The sequence below is a fragment of the Mustelus asterias genome, chromosome 29 (assembly GCF_964213995.1).
Source record: "Mustelus asterias chromosome 29, sMusAst1.hap1.1, whole genome shotgun sequence".
In the NCBI taxonomy this organism is placed as follows: Eukaryota; Metazoa; Chordata; class Chondrichthyes; order Carcharhiniformes; family Triakidae; genus Mustelus; species Mustelus asterias.
The window spans coordinates 18,277,198-18,292,060 of record NC_135829.1 but is presented as its reverse complement, the minus strand read 5'-3'; the positions used below and the strand labels follow the sequence as shown (position 1 = coordinate 18,292,060).

The following is a 14,863-nucleotide window of genomic DNA, read 5'->3' as shown; positions in this document are numbered from 1 at the left end:
CAATATGATGAGCTCAAAAGAGAAAGTCATCAAATATTAAAATGGAAATTTGTACTAACCTCGGCACATTTTCCCATCTTGTCTCAGAACATAGCCAGCAGGACATTTACATTCATATCCTCCGACCGTATTAACACAACGGAATGCACAAAGCAAAGGATTTTGTGCACATTCATTGATGTCTAGTAGTGGAAAGAAAAAACAAGTTTTTTTTTCTCCCCCAAACACTAAAATGAGATATAATTCATAGAACATAGAACAGTTCAGCACAGAACAGGCCCTTCAGCCCGTGATGTTGTGCCGAGCTTTATCTGAAACCAAGATCAAGCTATCCCACTCCCTATCATCCTGGTGTGCTCCATGTGCCTATCCAATAGCCGCTTAAATGTTCCTAAAGTGTCTGACTCCACTATCACTGCAGGCAGTCCATCCCACACCCCAACCACTCTCTGCGTAAAGAACCTACCTCTGATATCCTTCCTATATCTCCCACCATGAACCCTATAGTTATGCCCCCTTGTAATAGCTCCATCCACCCGAGGAAATAGTCTTTGAACGTTCACTCTATCTATCCCCTTCATCATTTTATAAACCTCTATTAAGTCCCTCAACCTTTCCTCACAAGACCTACCCTCCAAACCAGGCAGCATCCTGGTAAATCTCCTCTGCACTCTTGCCAGCGCTTCCACATCCTTCTTATAGTGAGGTGACCAGAACTGCACACAATATTCCAAATGTGGTCTCACCAAGGTCCTGTACAGTTGCAGCATAACCCCATGGCTCTTAAACTCCAACCCCCTGTTAATAAAAGCTAACACACTATAGGCCTTCTTCACAGCTCTATCCACTTGAGTGGCAACCTTTAGAGATCTGTGGATATGGACCTCAAGATCATGCTATTCAATTTATGTAGCCTTTCAGCTTCTTTACTCCCTATACCACCTCCTTCGTTGAAGGTGTTGACTAATATTGGGGCATGGTCTTAAAAGTACTTGCAGCTATCCACTAAGGCAGGGATTCCCAAACTTTTCTAGCCATGGAACTCTTTGGACCTCCCAAGAGTACTGAAGGGACCCCTGAGAAACATTCTTATTATATTGAAGAAATAAACCACAAAAATGATTATAAATACAACAAACTTAAAAGATATTTCTATGTCTTATATGTATATATTTATAATAAAGCAGTTCTGTTATTGAATAAATAGTTCCAAGTCTTAGCTTCATTTTCTAATTTTTAATAGGAACACACGCACGCACACACGCACACACACACCTCTTGCTGGGGCCTCCCCCATCATCCTAGGCTCCTCTTTGGACTCTTGACTGAACCCAGTTTAGGAACCCCTGCACTAACACAACCAATGTTTGGTGACGAATGGCATTCTTTGGAGTCGTGGACCAGTATCCCAAGGTGTATTATCTTATAGCAGTGGTTCCCAAACTTTTTTCACTGGTCTTTGATATTTGTCAGAGCTGAAAATCCCTGTTCACAACAATATGTCGTGGAGAACTGTAGAAGAATAGCTGATGCTCTTGAAGAGATGCGTGGATACTGTTTCTGGTTGTACATCCAAAAAGAGTCTAGTGGCATACTCCCGTGTTTCATTTTCAAGGTGTGATCACTCGAAATGCAGGCCATTCCCTCCTCCTCATCCAATGTCAGACCTGAACAGCTGGAATTCGCAAAGGGGTCTCTAACCCAGTCGAATTTTTCTGCAGACAACGATGGGAAGTAATGATCAATCTTTTCTACCAGTGTTGCAAGATGTTCCTGTATGAGGCCGTACAATTCATTGCTTGTTTAAAAACTTTTAACCAGTGGGAACATTGAGGTTATGTTGCATCGCTCTTCCGAGCCAGAGCTGAAGCTTTTTTTTGAATGCAGTTAGTTTGTCTGTAGTTGTGAGGATATTGTCATCGCGGCCTTGCATACTGGCATTGAGCACATACAACCGGGAAAAGATATCGGCCAAATATGCCAGCTTTGCACACCAGTCATTGTCATCCAGTTGGTGGTACAATGGGTTCCCTTCTTGTTCCAAAAATTCTCTTAATACGTTCTTCAGTTCCAACACCCGATTTAAAACTTTTCCGCGGGACATCCAGCGAATCTCCGAGTGCAGAATTAGACATTGATGTTTTGATTCCATGTCTTTGCAGAGTTGAGCAAATAACCGCGCCTTTAGTGGTTTTGCTTTGATGAAGTTCACAATGCGCACAGTCTGATCTAGAACCAACTTCAAATCAGCTACAAGGGTCTTGGTGATTAATGCCTCTCTGTGTAAAAAACAGTGAGTTGATATTACATCTGGATTTTTCTGTTTGATGAGTGCCGCCAAGCCTCTCACATTCCCTATCATACATGGCGCTCCATCCATACAAATTCCAATACAAGAATCCCATGAAATCTCAACTTTTTCCAAATACTCAGACAAGGTTTGGAAAATATCTTGTCCTCTGGTATGTTTTTCAAGTTCCTTGCAAAATAGAAACTGTGTGATTATTTCGTCATTGTGAATGAATCTGATATAGGCAAGCAACTGTGCTTTTCCACTAATGTCGGTCGATTCATCAACTTGAATGGCAAATTTAGAATTCTTCATACTATCGGAAACACGCTTCTCAATATTAGCTGACATATCAACTATTCTTCTGCGAATTGTATTATCAGACAAAGGAATTTCCATAACTTCTCGCTCAGCATCATCACCAAACAAAGTTTGCACAATCAAGCTGCAGGCAGGCTGAATCAATTTTTCAGCTATTGTATGTGGTTTTGTCTGTTGAGCAATCAATTCAGCCACTTGGTAAGATACAATCTGCATCTTATCTGAGACTGTCATTCGTTTTTCGAAATATGATCGTTGACATTTCTGCTGTTCCAAAAGCCTTTCAAAATAATGAACATCCTTGTTTGCCAGATTTCCATGTTTTGACAACAGATGTCTTTTCATCTTGCTTGGGACCATATTGGAATTGGAAAGCTTCGCACCACAGACCAAACACATAGGCCGAGGTACGTTTTCATCACCAGTCCATGTGAAACCGAGACTCAGATAGCTATCCATATATGTCGACAAACTTTCTTTTTTGGAGGTTTGCTTGGGCCTGCTACTGGTGTAGAATTAAATGACTCTTCTTCAGCACTCTGTTCAAACGGTGATTCTGGATCACAACGTGGACTCAGATCGTCCTCAGCATCACTTGATGCTCTTGCTCTCACTTTGGAAAAATATCTATCCACGTTTAAATGTTTCTTTGATTGTCCTTGAATCTTCCCGCCACACTTGCCATCCTCTCTCGCCGCACCAGTGTGGCGCGCCGCACCCTTTGGGAACTACTGGTATAGGCAGTCGGTATGTATGGAGGGAATGCAGTTCAGATTTTGGAACAGAAGGATAATTACTCATTTCAACCTTGCAAGTGGTTATGTTAAGTAGAGTTAATGGACTTTTGTTTACTTAAGTTCATCTGGGATTTTGGATTAGAGTGATTGACAGGGTCAAATGATGATGTCATTTATGTGCAGAGCAAAAAGGCTCTTGCAGAAAGGAGTTGGGGTTTGGCTGTTCTGGTTGAAGTTAGGAGAATTTTGCAGGCAGTATATCTCTCTGAAAACTCCAAGGTACCTATACTTACCATAGCAAGTATATTTGTGATTGCTACCTATATTTAAAGAAGCCTTTAAATTTGTAAGAGGAATATTGCTTATTTGGAACTGAAACAGTGATAAGTTAGAAATTAAAGTTGTTTTCATTTTTAAATATTGTTCAACTGTTAATAGTTAAGTTGCTTCATTTGTTAGAGTTATATTTAAATTGTGTTATTAAGTAAAGTTTGTTTCAGTATTAAAATCCCTCCTTTGTCAGTTGAATCATTACTGGAATTAAGTATCCTTTCCTCACATTGATGCCAAAATAGAAAAATTATTGGGGTCTAGTCTGGCACCCTGATGTAACCTGGGGTTCTTGTCCAGGACCTTAACACCTTAAACACAAAAAAACAGTATATATTCGTATCAATTGCACTACTATCATCACACATTACAGCTGAATTTGACTCGATTCTCACACATTCTCGAGATATATGCAATATTCAAGAGGAAACTAACTGGACAATGATCAAAAGTAGTAACCCTGACTTATATTTCTGCTCCCCACTTCAAAATCCCCTCCCACTAGTATTGTTCCCCACTCTCTCTCACCATCATCCACTCTCACCCTTATTTCATCCCCGCTTACCTCCCAGAGCTGGCTCTTAGACCATAAGACATAGGATCAGAATTAGGCCACTCAGAGCTGGCTCTTAGACCATAAGACATAGGATCAGAATTAGGCCACTCAGGCCATCGAGTCTGCTCCGCCATTCAATCATGGCTGATATTTTTCTCATCCCCATTCTTCTGCTTTTCCCCCATAACCCCTGATCCCCTTATTATCTTCTCGGGCTTCCACAGCCCCGGCTCTTCTGGTTTGCATCAATTAGGGGAAGTCATGTCAAGGATTAAGCTCAGGACCTCTCTGCTAAGTGCGGTTCAGTGCCACAAGTGTATTTACCCATTACATAAGTCAAAAATCATAATTTTATCATGTGTGTATGCAAGTTGAAGAAGGGAAAGGGTTAACGTTTTTGTACTCAATGTAGTTTGTACCTAAAGGGAAAGGGTTAATGTATTTTGTACCTAAAAGGTTGAACTTTGTACTTAGAATGTATCACAAGCATAACCCTTCATTATGGCTAATCCCCTTGTTTATACTGCTTCTGACATTAATACAAGTTAACTTTTATTCTTATAACAATAGATAGTCAAATGTAAATGTAAATGTGAATGTGTTTGCAGACATGCAAGTCTTACCTTTTCTACAGGCTTGCGTGGTAAACGTAAACGGAAGAAAGCATTAAAAGATGTGGGGCATGATAACGGCCATTTAAAGGAGGACTCCCGCTGGGCCAGCTACAATTATGTTGGTAACCTCAAAGGAAGGGCCGTGGAAGAGCAGGAAACCTCAGACTGTATCGTGACTACAGCTGCCAGAGAACTGCTGCTTTGTGATCAAGGACTGTTGTATGGACTTTGATTCATGACCAGACCAGTGTTTGTGTCGTGACTGGTGCTGGGAGCCACAATGTATATATATATCCCCACTTTTCTGTGTTCAGAGAGAACTTTGGCTTCCGCTTTCAAGGGGTCAAGTTCTCCCACAAGCTTGTGAGAATAAAGCTTACTCTATTTTGACTCAGACTTCAGAGGTATTTTTACCGACTTCACAAGTAATATGGAAAAAAAAAGCTTACCTTCACAAGTAATCATTGGTCCTGGTTCAAAGCCTTCTTCACACGCACACTCAAACCCTCCAAATACATTAGTACATGTACCATTGCCACAGGGGTTACCAACAGAACATTCATCTGTGTCTGTTGTATGCAAAAATAAAACAGGAAAAGTGAATTTCAGGAGCCCTATTACATCGGAAAATTGCAGTGGGATGGAATTTACACTCTCCAGTCTGCTCCAACTCTAATTTGTCTTGAATCCAAGGGGCGGAGAGAGTTGTTTAACAGGATGGATACTCATGTTATTTTGTGTGTTTGCTAATAATAGGAATTTTGAAGAAGCAGATTACGGCTCCTTTGATTGTGGATAGAGGAAGACCATAGCCCTTCAATTGCCACGATGAAAGTAGCATTCTGATTACCTTTTCTGTCAGGTATCACCAACACACCTGCCTCATGCAAGTGTGCTGTACACTGGAACTAAAGATGGCAGAACTGATGGGATTTCTGGCAGGTGACTTCATATTACCAGTTCTGACTTCTTTTTAATCAGTATCAAATGCGTGTTGGGGAGAGGGGATTAAGGGAGAGATAGATACACAAAATATCTGGACCCAGGCATTCAGACCACCACCACCACATTAAAATTACTAAACATCAATGAAATTGTGTACGTATTTTCAGACTCCCTCAGTGAGATCCAAATTGTTGTTTGCATAGCGCAAAACAGTTGCTAATGTAAATGATGTTGGATGGAAGTGTCATTGGTCTCTATAACCTTACATGCTACACAAGGTAAGAGTTGCCTATTTCCTATGCTAAAGTGACAGGTTAAAGAATATTGATTGCGCCATTTGTTTTTTTGTGTTGCAAGAGAACTTACCTACACATTTGATTCCACTGTAATCGATACTGAAGCCGAACGGGCACTCGCAGCGGAAAGAACCATCAGTGTTGATGCATTGCCCATTTTTACACATTCCTGGTTCTATAGCACATTCATCCGTATCTTTCATCAAAAAATGTGAGAAAACATTTATATTTTAAACTATTGGAATTATTGGAAATATAATCATGCCCTTTATAACTGGTTCTCACTTAAAACAATTCCATAAAGAAAAAGTAAAGCCGTGGATTACACAGGTGATTAAAAACAGTGAAATCTGCTTATAGCAATCTTGCATAATGTAACTAGTTAAAATTCACTTCCTATATAACTGATGGATTAACTTTCTCTTTATAGTGAAATTAACGCTCCATTTACAATGACAACTTAAGTGGTCTAGTCTCCTATCATTCAATCATAAGGCATGCTGAAGTATCTTACACTGAATCAGGAGAATTAGTTGTTTCAGCATACAGAAAAATCCCTCAATTCTTTTTGGTTATAGAAAATTCTCTTTTCAGTCAGGTTTACAACCACAAGAATGAGAAGAAGTTAAAATTGAGAATTAAGCAATTTAATGCCTCAAATAATTGAAGTTATTACTTGTCAATTGCTGGCACTTAGACAATTATTTTGATCTCATAGTATATGAAAAGATCAAATCAGGTCTTACCTACATGCGAACCATCCACGTCAATGCGAGTTCCAACTAAGCCAGTTGGGCACAGTTTTCCAAATGCATCTAGAACAGATTTGAATAAGGCCAAATAAACACAGTTTTCTGAATTGATTTGCAAACAATTTATAGTTTTCCGTACTATTCAAAAGAAATTAGAAGTGCATTATTTAGCATATTATTTGTTTGTTTTCATTGCTGATAAATCAATTTCTAATTATAGCAGATACTAGATTAATCATATAATTGTGTAATGGAAACTAAAATGGAAAACCCAAGCAAATATGTTCCAGATATAAAATACTGATTTGGTCGTAGAGCATAGAAATATTAATTTATCAAGGCATCTCAGATACATTCTAGACAATCTTGGAAAATTCAAGACCCTTTTGTTTTTGTCACCTGATGCTTAGCACTATCTTGTAAAATATGCAAAGTGCTAATCATCGTTCTCCGCTTCTGCTCCTCCAGATGTGTAAAGGCCTTCCACTTACAACTAAACTAGTTATTATTTTTAACTTTGGGACTTGCAGGTCCCTTTCCTTCATTGGACCTTGGTTGAATAGATAGCAGCAGAAAGTAAAATAAATGGGAAAATGGTACATGGAGGTCACAGTTGAGCACTGAAATAAAAACAAAAGTGCTGGAAATACAAAGCAGGTCAGCATCTGTAAAGGGAAAAGACAGATAACACTTCAGATGTGTTCAGATGATTAAGTTCAAATGATTTAAGGCACACATCAGAAGCATAATAACTGAACTTTCTTACAGAAGCTGGTTTATTTTGTGGGTATTTCTATAATTTCCTTTTTCTTAAATTTGAGCTCTGTTCCTTTCTTTTGTGCATTGGCAACTAAAATAATGGCCTAGGTTTTTCACTTGCCATTATGTTAATAAACATATCCTATTTATTCTTACAAGTCAGAAGTTAGTTTCCATGTTAATCCTGAGGCTTTATAAAGCACTGGTTAGGCCCCATTTGGAGTACTGTGAGCAATTTTGGGCCCCACACCTCAGGAAGGACATACTGGCACTGGAGCGGGTCCAGCGGAGATTCACACGGATGATCCCAGGAATGGTAGGCCTGACATACGATGAACGTCAGAGGATTGTGGGATTATATTCATTGGAGTTTAGGAGGTTGAGGGGAGATCTGATAGAGACTTACAAGATAATGAACGGCTTAGATAGGATGGACGTAGGGAAGTTGTTTCCATTAGCAGGGGAGACTAGGACGCGGGGGCACAACCTGAGAATAGAAGGGAGTCACTTTAGAACAGAGATGAGGAGAAATTTCTTCAGCCAGAGAGTGGTAGGTCTGTGGAATTCATTGCCACAGAGGGCTGTGGAGGCCGAGACGTTGAGCGTCTTCAAGACAGAAATTGATAAATTCTTGATTTCTCGAGGAATTAAGGGCTATGGGGAGAGAGCGGGTAAATGGAGTTGAAATCAACCATGATTGAATGGTGGAGTGGACTCGATGGGCCGAATGGCCTTACTTCCGCTCCTATGTCTTATGGTCTTATGGTCTTAACTTGCTTCATTCAGTATCACTCTAACATTGCAGTTATAATTGGGCAATTTATGCACTGAGAATCAGGATTTGTGTTTTGGCATTATTTTGGCTTGGGACTGTGGAGTGTCATGTGACCCAACTGGTGCCAATTGGTGCTGTTTTGGAGCAAGTGCAAGGAAAGGCCTCTCCTTGCACTTAAAACAACAGTAATCTTTTCTTAAAACTGCAGTACAGCTGTGTGAAGAATATCTATATCAGCAGTATACATGGAGAGGTGGTGGTTCTGTGGTATTATCAATGGATTAATAATCTAGAGACCCAGAACAATGCTCTGAAGACCCAGATTCAAATCCCACCACAGCAGATAGTGAAAATTTAAATTCAATAAGAAAATTTGAATTGTAAGTTATTGTCATAAAAATCAATCTGGTTCACTGTAGGGAAGGAAATTCTGTTTCGTTACCTGGTCTGGCCTACATGTTGACCAAAACAATGTTGTTGAATCTTAAACATCCCCTGAAATAGCCTAGCACATCACTCAGTTGCACTGGATGGATGGACCATCCAGCATCAATCTAAACACTGGAAATGATAATGGCAAACTCAGCCCTGTTGATCCTGCAAAGAGGGCGAGTGCCAAAATTGGGAGAGCTCTCTCACAGACCAGCCATGCAACAGCCTGACGTAGGTCATGGAATCATTCCTTACAATGTCCTACTTGGTACTATCACTATACCGAGGTATGCACCTAGGAGTGCCTAGGTCAGTATGGTGGCACAGTGGTTAGCACTGCTGCCTCTCAGCACCTAGGACCCAGATTCGATTCTGGCCGTGGGTGACTGCCTGTGTGGAGTTTGCACATTCTCCCAGTGTCTGCATGAGTTTCCTCCGGATGCTCCTGTTTCTTCCCACAGTCCTAAGATGTGCAGGCTAGGTGGATCAGCCATGCTAAATGCAGAAGACTACGGGGATAGGGCTGGGTGGGCCTGGGCAGGATGCTCTTTTGGCGAGTTGGTGCAGACTCAATGGGCCAATGGCCTCCTTCCGCACTGTAGGGATTTTATGGTTCTATGGAGTCCTCAACATTGAATCCGGACTCCATAAAATTTCAAGAAATGGTTTAAGGCAAGGGATACTGCAAAGGCTATGAGTCCTAACAATATTCCAGCTATACTACTGAATACTTGTGCTCCTGAACTTGCCGTGCCCATAGCCAAGCTGTTCTAATACAGCTACCACATTGGCAATTACTCGGCAATGTGGAAAATTGCTGAGTACGTCCTAGAGATATCAAACTCAGCCAATTACCACCCATCGGTCAACTCTTAATCATCAATAAAGTGACGGAGGGGATTATCAACAATGGTATCGAGCGGTACCTGCTTAGCAATAACCTGCTCACCGCTGCTCAGTTTGGGTTCTGTCAGGATCATTCAACTCCTGACCTCATTATAGCCTTGGTTCAAACATTGACAAAAAAGCTGAATTACCGGGCTGAGGTGAGAGTGACTGCTCTTGAATTCAAGGCAGAATTTGACTGAGTGTGGTGTCAAGGGGCCCTGGAGTGCAAAGTCACATTTTACGTTGGGGTATACTCATGACAAGATTGTCCCATGCCCCATCGGTGATGGGGTGCATCTCCCATCATTCAACTTTGGGAATATCATTATAATAAATTAACTTTTGATTATCAGGCTCATACACCGGAATCATTCCACCTCTCTTCCCCCCACCCCCTCCCCACCACCTGTCAAAAAATTCATCCACAGTGACGTGAGAGCAGAATGGCAGGCCTCCCAGGGAAGCTCAGGTGAGTGCAGCGTTTGTGGGGAGAAGGTCATGCCTGGTTACTGTCAGGCCAACCCCCAACACTGGGGGTTCAAGTGTTAACTGGTTTGGTCACTGGCTTGGTCTTCGTACTTCTAAGTTGCTGGCAGGGCAGCCGAATCAGAGGCTCTCCTGCCCGTGATATGTTTTTGGGACCCGATCTTTAAAGGTTTTTTCCCCTAAAGTGCTGAACTATACAGCGTTGAAGCCGCCATTGCCCTCAGGGGCTTCAATGTGTTTCTTCTGTCCACCATTGGCCGTTGCTGATTTCTGGTAAAATCTCGTTCCTGGACTCTAAAGACGTCAAAGGGTATGGGGAGAGCGCAGGAGTATTGCATTGAGAGGGAGGATCAGCCATGATCATACTGAATGACAGAACAGACTCAAAGGGCCGAATGACCTACTCCTGCCTCTAGTTTTTTGTTTCTATGTTAAATCCGAGTCTTGCTGCTGGCACCCATTAGAATTTCTAAAAATCAGCAGAGTCAGATGCATGAGCCTTTGTTATTTGCCTCCGGTGTCTTATTATACTAAGTTTTTGATAAAGGATAATGTAAATTTAAATCATGGTTTATGGTTCTTTCTGCATTTGTCCTATGGGAGAACTAAGGTGAAAAGACTAACAGGTCCCAAATGTGGTACTAAATACAATTTTTTGTTCAAAGAAAAAAAGGTGTTGGTGAACGCAACTTTTAGAATGAGAAAAGTTTGGACAGTTTCTACACTCATAGATGCCACCATCACATGTTGAGAAAGTAGTATGGAAATTAACCTGTTCAAAGTTTAAATATTGGTTTCTATCAAAAAAACCTCTGATGCTGGTACCTACTTGAGGCTTAGGTCAAGATTGATTGGTGTGGTGAGCTAGTAAGAAAGAAACAGAACAGAAGACAGTTTGTAAAAATCGTCTTTGAAGTCTTAAACTTGACCATTCACAACGAATTAGTGAAACATTGAAACGTGCCAATGACTATTCGTGCTACTTGGTAAATTTACAGGAAAAGATGCAAGGAACTATATTTGCGTTTGATCATTTCTTTGCCCAGCTCATAGATACAGTTCTTTTTCCATAGTCAAGTTCACTGACATTAAAGATTGTCTTCATGTACCACTTTTACAGCTGGAAGGTGCACTTGAATTTTGGTGACCAGGAATTATAGTTTGATCTGCTCATAACATATATATTTAGGATTTGGCCTCTTTCTATCTGCATTCTGCTGCTTTGACAGTACAGTTCAACACTTTATTTTCTTTGTTGATCGCTGTTGTGCTATGTCCAAAACTACATAGTCTCTTTTAGCCTCATCTTTCACGTTAATGGAGTAATTACATCACCTTTTCCTACTTGCAGCAAATCACTCTTGTCTACTACATCATCACCTACCAATCTTTAAACCATTTAAATACTTTGTTAAGCTAGTTCTTGAGCTGTCTCCTCAGATGCAACATTTGCTAGTTTGATAGTGTTAGTATATTTAAGCAGTTTGCATTGAACTTCTGCTTTTAAACCATGAATGCAGATTAGCAACTATAGAGGTCACAATATGCATCTTAAGATTCTCTACCCAGCACTCATCTTACCCTGACATGAATTGGAAAATGATTCTATTCCTTTTTATCCTTCAGATACTTTCTTCCATTCTGAGAAATTCTAGGCACACTGTGGTGTTGGATTTTCCACAGTCCACCTTAAGGGTGTAAGTACCTCAAGAAAGTTAGAGGTTGGTCAGGTAGGTCTTCCGAATTTACAATGGTTGCTGTTACTTGGTTGTCATACAGTCTGTTCATAATTGTTTTTCAGATTATTATTGTACAGATGAAAATTTATTCTTGATAACTGATTCCATTATTTATCCAATATTAATACCAAACTAGTAGATTTAAAGTTGCTTCATCTATTTATATAGAAGAAATAAATTATGATACATTATTCAGAATATTAACATGTATTCTCAAAACTTCAGCCTAGGGGTTGTGTGCACTTTTGTTACCTTGCTTTGTGTCAAGTGTGGATATGAATTTATTGCATCATGATTTAGCTCACCCTCTGACTCTTTCGGACAGATCTCACACGGGACGCCCCATCCTTCTCCAGGCATTAAACTGCAACAACAAGTTGCTTTTGTGATGTTCTTATACTTGGGGGCAAAGCACACACCATTTTCAAATTTAGAAAAGCAAAAGCTCTTCCTGATATCTAAAATGACATAGAAAGTACAAGAATTAGCATAAAATAAGTTAGTTCAGTAAACCTTCTTACAAAAGCATGCAACTTTCAATATGGTAAAATCACTTAAGACATAATTATTTGAATACAATGTTTTAATCTACATTTAATAAAGTGGATGATAGTTTTTAAAGTAATATTTCTGATGTGAGAATTACCAATATAAAGATATAACTCATTATGGTACAGATTGCAACATTCACAATATACACATCTAGCATCTACAGGCTTGTATATTTGGCAAGTCTTTTTATGTTTCCCTTTCAATAACAACAAATTTCATAAGTTATGCACTAGCATGCAGAAGAACTCCGCTTGTGAAAGCAATAAAGGAAAACTTTTGTTTCCTCCTTCACTTGGGCTGCTTGCAACTAAAAAGACACCTGCAGCTATGGTGTGGTCAGTGTAACACAGTAAAGTAGTTCTTGATGATTTGAGTTTTGTTAGAGATCGGAGGTTTGAATATGGAGACTAGTATTGAATTGAGTATATTGGGCTTGCATCTACATCTGTTTCCTCTGATGAGTTATGCAAACACTATGGTGACAATCTGTCTGCAACTGAGTTGTATTCCTTTTAACCTTGTTCAGATCAGCAATTTTGCTGATTAATTTCTGCTGGTTTTAGAAGAGAACAAAGAACAATACAGCACAGGAACAGGCCCTTCGGCCCTCCAAGCCTGCGCCGCTCCCTGGTGCAAACTAGACCATTCTTTTGTATCCCTCCATTCCCACTCCGTTCATATGGCTGTCTAGATAAGTCTTAAACGTTCCCAGTGTGTCCGCCTCCACCACCTTGCCCGGCAGCGCATTCCAGGCCCCCACCACCCTCTGTGTAAAATATGTCCGTCTGATATCTGTGTTAAACCTCCCCCCCTTCACCTTGAACCTATGACCCCTTGTGAACGTCACCACCGGCCTGGGGAAAAGCTTCCCACCGTTCACCCTATCTATGCCTTTCATAATTTTATACACCTCTATTAAGTCTCCCCTCATCCTCCGTCTTTCCAGGGGGAACAACCCAAGTTTACCCAATCTCTCCTCATAACTAAGCCCCTCCATACCAGGCAACATCCTGGTAAACCTCCTCTGTACTCTCTCCAAAGCCTCCACGTCCTTCTGGTAGTGTGGCGACCAGAACTGGACGCAGTATTCCAGATGCGGCTGAACCAACGTTCTATACATCTGCAACATCAGACCCCAACTTTTATACTCAATGCCCCGTCCTATAAAGGCAAGCATGCCATATGCCTTCTTCACCACCTTCTCCACCTGTGACGTCACTTTCAAGGATTTGTGGACTTGCACACCCAGGTCCCTCTGCGTATCTACACCCTTTATGGTTCTGCCATTTATCGTATAGCTCCTCCCTACATTATTTCTACCAAAATGCATCACTTCGCATTTATCAGGATTGAACTCCATCTGCCATTTTCTTTGCCCAAATTTCCAGCCTATCTATATCCTTCTGTAGCTTCTGACAATGCTCCTCACTATCTGCAAGTCCTGCCAATTTTGTGTCGTCTGCAAACTTACTGATCACCCCAGTTACACCTTCTTCCAGATCATTTATATAAATCACAAACAGCAGAGGTCCCAATACAGAGCCCTGCGGAACACCACTAGTCACAGGCCTCCAGCCGGAAAAAGACTCTTCCACTACCACCCTCTGTCTTCTGTGACCAAGCCAGTTCTCCACCCATCTAGCCACCCCCCCCTTTATCCCATGAGATCCAACCTTTTTCACCAGCCTACCATGAGGGACTTTGTCAAACGCTTTACTAAAGTCCATATAGACGACATCCACGGCCCTTCCCTCGTCAACCATTTTGGTCACTTCTTCAAAAAACTCCACCAGGTTAGTGAGGCATGACCTCCCTCTCACAAAACCATGCTGACTATTGTTAATGAGTTTATTCCTTTCTAAATGCGCATACATCCTATCTCTAAGAATCTTCTCCAACAACTTCCCCACCACGGACGTCAAGCTCACCAACCTATAATTACCCGGGTTATCCTTCCTACCCATCTTAAATAACAGGACCACATTAGCTATCCTCCAATCCTCCGGGACCTCACCTGCGTCCAGTGACGAGACAAAGATTTGCGTCAGAGGCCCAGCGATTTCATCTCTCGTCTCCCTGAGCAGAACCTTTAGCAAGTTGCTTTCTTAGGATCCTTCTGATCCATGGGGTTTGTACAGTTTGTAAACGCTATGAAAATCATTCAATCCAAGTCTACAACAGTGATCTTTTTAAGTGGATCAGGCATAATAAAGTTACATCTAAACTGAGGGACAAATGATCTATTATTCCAAATTTACATTTTGTCCAAGACCTAACGAATTCTCACAAGAATGCGTACACTGAGTTAAAATCCTTCAATTAGTATTTAGGTCTTCCTAACAGGTCTCAGGTGAATCTTGTTCTCTGTCCTGAACCGCTATTTAGTAGGGT

At 40.8% G+C, this 14,863-nt stretch overlaps 1 protein-coding gene across 1 annotated transcript in view; it reads right to left on the bottom strand.

The window, feature by feature from the left end:
- The window catches only part of fbn1 (fibrillin 1), a 413,386-nt gene that overhangs the window by 35,831 nt on the left and 362,692 nt on the right, over positions 1–14,863 (bottom strand). The window contains exons 50-54 of the mRNA XM_078200149.1: positions 12,226–12,378; positions 6,836–6,904; positions 6,160–6,285; positions 5,298–5,417; positions 60–182 (exon numbers count right to left, since the gene is read on the bottom strand). Coding sequence (XP_078056275.1) covers positions 60–182; positions 5,298–5,417; positions 6,160–6,285; positions 6,836–6,904; positions 12,226–12,378 — 591 coding nt within the window. The remainder of the gene's footprint in view (positions 1–59; positions 183–5,297; positions 5,418–6,159; positions 6,286–6,835; positions 6,905–12,225; positions 12,379–14,863) is intronic.